The sequence below is a fragment of the Brassica oleracea genome, chromosome C5 (assembly GCF_000695525.1).
Source record: "Brassica oleracea var. oleracea cultivar TO1000 chromosome C5, BOL, whole genome shotgun sequence".
Classification (NCBI taxonomy): Eukaryota; Viridiplantae; Streptophyta; class Magnoliopsida; order Brassicales; family Brassicaceae; genus Brassica; species Brassica oleracea.
Window position 1 is genome coordinate 44176000 of NC_027752.1, and position 6915 is coordinate 44182914.

A 6915-nucleotide genomic window follows, 5' to 3' on the forward strand; every position below is an offset into this window, starting at 1 on the left:
AGGAAGAGATGCTAAGTACCTGAGGGAATCGAAGAGGCTAAATCGGAAGGATCTCTTGATTTCCACCTCTGATTACAATGAATCCATCATCGGTGGAGTCGTTAACGACCTCATTCGAGCATGAAATCACCTGTGGCCGCCGAGTGAAACCGGATCTGGTAACCACTCCTCGTCGCCCTCAGCCGCTACGAAACAGCCGCACAATCTCCCTCCGATAGCAAACTTTATTCCTCGCGGGAAAAGCGATAGACGGAGGTGGAGCTATCGCCAACATCTCACGAAACGTCTTCACTCACTCTCTCTCTCTCTCTCTCTCTCTCTCTCTCTGGTCCACAAGCGTAGAAAACAGAGAGATAAGGGGTAGACTTTGTTGTTGATGATAATTATTGGGTTAATTTTGCAATAAAAGAAAACTTAAAGATAAATGTGAAAATAAAAAAAAAAACTTCTCTATATTTTCCTTTTTTTCCCCTTTTTAAACTAAGAGCAAGTCCATCAATTAGAACCTCCAATGGGCTCTTATGATTAAATTAGTGGTCAATAATGTGATTTGATTAGTTAAGAACCTTTGTTAGTGGAAATTATTTTTGACTCCTCCAATGGAAGAACCTCATAGGGATTCTTAAATAATTTTTTTTTTAAAATAGATTTAAAATTGAGATTAGAACCAGGAAACTACAAGATCAGAACATTTTACCAGGATGAGGGCCTAAAAACTATACTGAAGCTTATGAAGTGAATATCATGGAAACAGCTGCAGAAAAAAAGATAACATTCGTCAGTTTCTGCGCCATACTACACAATCCTGAATACCTGACCAAAAACAAGCTCAAGAATCAGAAACCTATAGTTCATTACAATAAAGAGAGGAACAAAAAAAAACAAAAGTGGCGAACTTTTTGTAATCGTCACGACCACCCATGTGGTGATGAGGATTTCGCGATGGCCACCTTCTCTTTTCCATTCCAAGAAATTTAATTTCTTCAGAACCTTCTTCTCATGATACTTGAGCTTCTTCATTACTCACGGTTCCTGTTCAAAAGATTTAAAACTGACATTAGAACCAATCAAACTAATCAAATTAATATACACTGATAAAGAACAAATCTTTGATAACAACATGTTAAAGCTTTATTACTTTACCAAACGATGAATGAAAAACAAAAAGATTGATCACACGAGAGAAAGCAAAAGTATTAAGCATTAGTAGCATACCTGGTAGCTGGGACCATTAATCAGTTTGGTCTTTACTAGTGGCTTGTGGTCATAAAACCAAGTGTATACAGCAGAATCTTCTTCCTCGTGGAAACCGCATCCGTTTGAAGTGACGGGAATCCCTCTTCTCTCTTCGCATCATAATCCACATCAAAATCCCGCTGGCACCACTTGATGCTGCATCGTCCCTGTGGTCTGAGTGAGTCGCACCGAAGACACTATGATCTGATTGATGGCTATCCCCACTGCCACCCTCAGAGAGTATAGTACTACTCTCACCTGCGAATAATATGCAACCTATAACTTAACTAACCAAATTTGATATCTTTGATGCTATAGCAGTTTGTATAGGCTGATCAGAGTCAAGGACAAGTTTGCAAAACTATACCTTGCTGGTGCAAAGCTCGTTTCACCTTCTTGCGCCTTTAATGTAGCCAGCTCTCTCCACGGACACAACGCTTAGCAATATTCACAAAGAAAGTAGTATCACGACCTACTGCAATAACACTAATTGGATTCTCCCCACCCCAACTGCTTCGCTGCAGGATAGCCATAAAGCTTCTCCGCCATAGCGTTCCTGAAACAATCATATCACCAAATTCGGAACTAAGTCATAACATATCACACGAAGATAGCAATGCAGAAACCTTCAACGCATGAATCACATATAGAATCAAACTAGAGAGATTCACAAGATGGAACTGCTCACCAGAAGACTATTCGCATGTTTAGATCGAAAGCATGAACAACTGGTGCCATAGACTGCAAATACTGTTTATCAATGAACTTCCCAGCCGTCCGCCGCCGGGACCTCCACCTACTCCAGCTCTCAGATTGATCGGACCTTGGATAAGGCTGTCCTTACGCAACGACAAAGAGAAGAGAGGGACGTCGGTTTCTTGATTTTAAGAAGTAGATCCGGATCAGAATCGACAAAGGATGAGTGATTGAGATTGGAGGAAGAAGAGAAAAATTGATTTTGGATCAAAATAAAAACGCGACGAATGAGAAGGAGAGAGACAACACAGAGACCAATAGGAAAGTGACACACGAGGGTTCCTTACCGACTCTAAAACTCCCAGAGGCGGTTCTGCCTCTTTTTATCCTTTTCCATTTATTTATTTTTGTCTTTTGTTTAAAATCTTAGTTTAGAGACTCCCTATGGGGATGGTCTAAAGAAACTCATTTGCTTTCCCACCGTTCTTTCGAAAACCCTAAAACTCACTCAGCGTTCGATTATTCTCCACCCAGCTTTGTGCGATCATCATCTTCTTCGAAGGTTTCCAGATCTCTAGAATGGCGGACCCAGCGTCGCTCTTGGCCAACCAAAACTTTGCGCCGCTCGTGACGGACCCAAATCTTAGGTCGCTCCTGATCGACCCAGACTTTTCGTGGCGCATGAGGGGATATCTAAGAGAACGGCAACTCGAGATCGAAGCCCAACAAGAACCGCCTCCTGTATATGTTCTGCAACCGTCTTGGCCTGATCTCTACGTATGGGAGAGGAAGGTAAATAGCATTCGGCGATCATATCTTAAATTCATTACACCCTTCAAGATTAGGGTTAGGGTTAGGCTTGATAGCTCGCTGGTACCTTTCAAGAACGTGCCATAGATGCTCGTTCGTTGGTGCTTCACGATCTTATTGCTTCGGAACAAAATGACGAATCTACTACACCCTGCATGTGAGTCTTTATTTTGATAATTAAAGAAGTGTTTTCTTTTCTTGCCACTTTAATTTTTTTCTTTACTTGTTGGTTGTCTAGGTTCAACGCTTCATACAAGAATGTCGATGTCTGTGTTATCATTCCACAATTTGACTTCATTGATTTTCGAAGCACTAGAAAGTTCTCTGATCAAGTTGTTAGATTCAAGTTTCTCGATCACAAGAACATTGTCAAAGTCCTGGGGTTGACAACAGACTTGGAAGACACCCTCATGATTGTAACCGGTAAGTAAAAAATCTAATTAAGTCGAGTCTTTGTCTGAGGGAAGTCTCTATAGTTTCATTCACGATAAGCCAAGAGAACTGGACGTCCTCCACACCTCGTTACAGATCTGTGATGCCATGCAATACCTTCACGACCGAGGTTTTCATCATGGTGATCTATGCACCAAAAACATTTTTGTGAACACGCACAAGGTCGTCAAGCTTTTTGGTATCCACCCTTTTGGTGATCGGCGAGTGCATGAGGGGTTTCAGACGGTTAGGGCAGATATCTTCAGCTTTGGTTTAGTTCTGTGGGAGCTAGTAACTAGACGCATCCCTCTTGCAGCTGCTCAGCGTTCTTTTACTACACCCAAAGAGTCGAAGCGTCTCCGGAAGAAGAAGACTTGGGAAGAGACGTGTTTCAACGTTGGTAGTTTGTTGCGGTCGTGCATGAAGACACAGAGCCCACTTGTTCAAGTAATTGAGAAATGCTGGGAAGTTCCAGAGGCTCCACTCACCTTTGCTGCCATATCGACTTTGCTCAAATCCCTTTTAACTCCTCAACAGAAGGTAACATCGTGACATGTGTCTTAAGTCTTAACTTTTGTTTATTACCTCTCCCTGACATGTGTCTATTGCCTTTCCTTATTTACCTGACGTGTGCATTATTCTACTTTTGTTCCAGGAGGTGTATGCCGTTATTGCTGATGATGTCTCTATCGTGTGTGATACGCCTAAAAAGGTAACCACTTAGCTTTAATTATTCTTAATTCTATGCTTTTTTTGACGATATTGTAAAGTTTTGTTACTAATTAATTTGCATTTCTTTAAATCAGAGAAAGAGAAGCATTGGGAAGAAGTCATTTGAGGTTTTTGGATGTGCATTTTGCAAGAGAACTTTCAAGTCGGAGATGGCAGTTGAAGCACACACCATCGCCAAACACGGTGTTTGAGATCATAACAGTGTGAAGAGATACTACCCACTTTTATAGACTTTTAAATGATGTTTTTGTATATTACACGTGTTTTGTAGAATTTGATAAGCCTAAACCGGTAGAAAATTGTCAAAAATATAAATAAGAGAAGAAATTTAAGTAATCACTGATCCTAATTAATAATGGAAAAATAATTCTGATAAATATAAAGAAGAGAAGGGAAACTTAATTATAAACCGACAAAACAAAAAGAGAAATAATTTTAAGTTATCAACTGATCCCTAACTGACATTGTTAAAAGAATTCTCATAAAATATAAAAGGAGAAATTATAAACCGACGAAAGGAAACTGAAGTTACCAAATTAATATTGGATAAGAAATTTCATAAATATAAAATAGGGTAAAGGAAAATATAAACAGATTTAGAAAAAAAAAATTAAGTCACTAATTAATAGTGGAAAAAGAATTCTATAAAAGTGTAACTGGTAATCAAGTTTAGGAATGCTATGAATGCAAGGAATTAAAAAAAATGGAATGCCAACTAATGGAACGATGGAAGCTATGGAATGAAATAAATGGAATGGATAATTGCAGAGAAATATTTTTGTAACACAAATGGTAACTTTTTAAAGGAATAGAATGAAATGGAATGAAAATAACATTTAATCTAAATTAAATAATGTTAAAAAGAAACACAAATATTTATTTAAAGTTTGCTTAAAACTAAACATCTTTATTGCCAAAACAATAATATCTAACGAGTACAATGTTTTGCAATCCAAATATCCTTAGCAATCTGATCACGAACAGCTTTCATATATACTCCAGCCACCGTGTCATCCTCATTTCGAACACTCTGATTATCATTTGTATCATCACTGATATTTTGATTACCATGCAGAACATCATTTCCTGCTTCTGCCTCTTCAAACTCAACATCTCTGATGTTGCTTTGACGGATGAAATTGTGAAGGCCCATTGTAGCAAATATAACACGTCTTTGTACAGAAATACCATACCTCGGAAATTCATTTAAAACCCTCCATTTTTTTTTCCAAACTCCAAATGTTCGCTCAATTACAGAACGGAGGGATGCATGCCATCTGTTAAACATCTCTTTGCTATTTCGTGGCGCTTCACCATTCAAAAATTCTTGTAGATGATATCGAGTTCCACAATTACGCTGTTTTCGATACGGAGCTAAGTAACCTCGACTATTTGCATATCCAGAGTCTACAAGGTAATATTTACCTTCTGGAGGTGTGGGAAACATAGGATCATCCCGAATTGCTGTAGCTAAAACTCGTGCATCATGGGCTGACCCTGCCATCCCGACAAAACAATACGTGAAAAGCATATCTGCATCGCACATGGCCAAAACATTAAGGCTTGTTGTTCCTTTCTGACTTGTGAAACGTATGGAATCTTTTCCAGGAGTAACCATAACTGGTACGTGTGTCCCATCTAATGCTCCCACGAAGCCACTGAAAAAGGGCCAGTATCGACCATCTCCTTCTAGACGATTCGATATAGCTTCCATTTCTTGAATTGTACGTGGTCGCATATAGTCTACAGCCATTCTTTCCATTGCCCCAAGTACTTCATGAAACTTTCGTCCTATTGTCTCTTGTGCGTGTCCAAATCTTAAACCAAGATCATATTGCGTGTCATTTTGCCCACAAAGAATAAGGAAGATTGCAACGCTCTCATCAACGCATACACTATGAGTGTCTTGTAAGCCATACCTGCCTTTAAGTAGCTCACACAGACGTGTAAATCCCTCTCGACTCATTCTCACTAACCTTCGACATGAAACTTCATTCTCATAAATCTGATTTCTGATTATACACCATCCTTTACCCTTTTCTTGACTCATTGGTTCCTTGTAGAAAAATCTACAATAGTAGTCCATTGCAGGAGAGATGTAAGCGTGTAATATCTCATCTTCTTCCAATAATATCAACTCAGTAAGCTCTTCATCAGACATGTTTTCAATTCCAACAGAAAGTAATTCTGCAATGCGAAGCTCCTGATAAAATAACCAAAAGTTGCAAATAAATAAATAATTATGTAAGAATCAATAAGATTTATTGAAAGAAAGGATTATCCTTACGATTTAGTCGACTTTTGTTGCATGTTTTGCTGCTTCCTGATCTATTCATCATATTGCTGTCGAAAAAGGATAGTCATTATTTAAAATATGGAGTATGATTAGAATCATGATCGCATGAAGAAAGAATAGAAAAGTAACTTTGGAGGAAGTGTCATCTGCAATAACTAAAGCTTTGAATAACTAACAAAATAGCAATACTAATCCTTTTTTATAAAACCTTAACAACAATATTGATCACTAAAGCACTGATTGTACACAACTTCGATATGTAGCAAACAAAAAGTACTAGGCTATATACAACGTAACGATCAAGAAACGGTAAAATTTAAGCTTTTTCTCAGAAAAAAAACAGTATAGCAATTATGAAGGAAATAAGACTTACCAGGAGAAAGCAAATTTTGATCGGTGGGTTTGATTACGTATTAATGTTTAAATAAGAAGAAGATTTTGCTATTAGTTAGTAACAAACCTTAAAAATCTACCAGAACAGAATTTTAAATTTTAAAACCTTAACAAATCTACTATCTGACTGCGATGAATAACAAGAAAAATATTTAAACTTAATTAAAATTTTATTTTTGATTTAACTTGATTCCATTCCAGTCATTCACGTTCTTTTTTTATCATGAAAGGATTATAACTAGATTCCATTTGGTTCCACCTATTTCACAGGAATTAATGGAATGACAACTGTTTTTAATTCAACTTAAATGGTGCATTTT

The 6915-nt window shown here is 37.8% G+C and overlaps 2 protein-coding genes and 1 long non-coding RNA gene across 4 annotated transcripts; 1 reads left to right on the forward strand and 2 right to left on the reverse strand.

Annotated features, from left to right (window-relative positions):
* Positions 1 to 713: 713 nt before the first annotated feature.
* On the reverse strand, positions 714 to 1793 carry LOC106293659. 2 transcript variants are annotated; one of them, XR_001260580.1, is made up of 4 exons: positions 1604 to 1793; positions 1216 to 1494; positions 897 to 1032; positions 714 to 813 (listed from the first exon to the last, which is right to left on the reverse strand). It is a non-coding gene; the product is annotated as an uncharacterized LOC106293659 (long non-coding RNA). The 2 variants fall into 2 exon arrangements; XR_001260579.1 differs by having other exon boundaries at positions 765 to 1032.
* Positions 1794 to 3282: 1489 nt separating this feature from the next.
* Positions 3283 to 4152, forward strand: LOC106292403 (serine/threonine-protein kinase HT1-like). Its single transcript, XM_013727993.1, has 3 exons — positions 3283 to 3714; positions 3830 to 3886; positions 3981 to 4152. Exons 1-3 carry the CDS (start codon positions 3283 to 3285, stop codon positions 4095 to 4097), a joined length of 606 nt encoding a protein of 201 aa, XP_013583447.1. The 3' UTR covers positions 4098 to 4152.
* A 682-nt stretch (positions 4153 to 4834) lies between these two features.
* On the reverse strand, positions 4835 to 6601 carry LOC106292404. Its single transcript, XM_013727994.1, has 3 exons — positions 6576 to 6601; positions 6194 to 6249; positions 4835 to 6109 (listed from the first exon to the last, which is right to left on the reverse strand). The coding sequence occupies exon 3, from the start codon at positions 6065 to 6067 to the stop codon at positions 4835 to 4837; it is 1233 nt and encodes a 410-aa protein (XP_013583448.1). The 5' UTR covers positions 6068 to 6109; positions 6194 to 6249; positions 6576 to 6601.
* Positions 6602 to 6915: the final 314 nt, after the last annotated feature.

Coding starts and splice junctions, on each gene's coding strand:
- LOC106292403 (XM_013727993.1), top strand. CDS start 3,283: ATGCAATACCTTCACGACCGAGGTTTTCATCATGGTGATCTATGCACC. Junction 3,715..3,829: donor TTTTAACTCCTCAACAGAAG/GTAACATCGTGA, acceptor CTTTTGTTCCAG/GAGGTGTATGCCGTTATTGC. Junction 3,887..3,980: donor TGTGTGATACGCCTAAAAAG/GTAACCACTTAG, acceptor TCTTTAAATCAG/AGAAAGAGAAGCATTGGGAA.
- LOC106292404 (XM_013727994.1), bottom strand. CDS start 6,067: ATGTCTGATGAAGAGCTTACTGAGTTGATATTATTGGAAGAAGATGAG.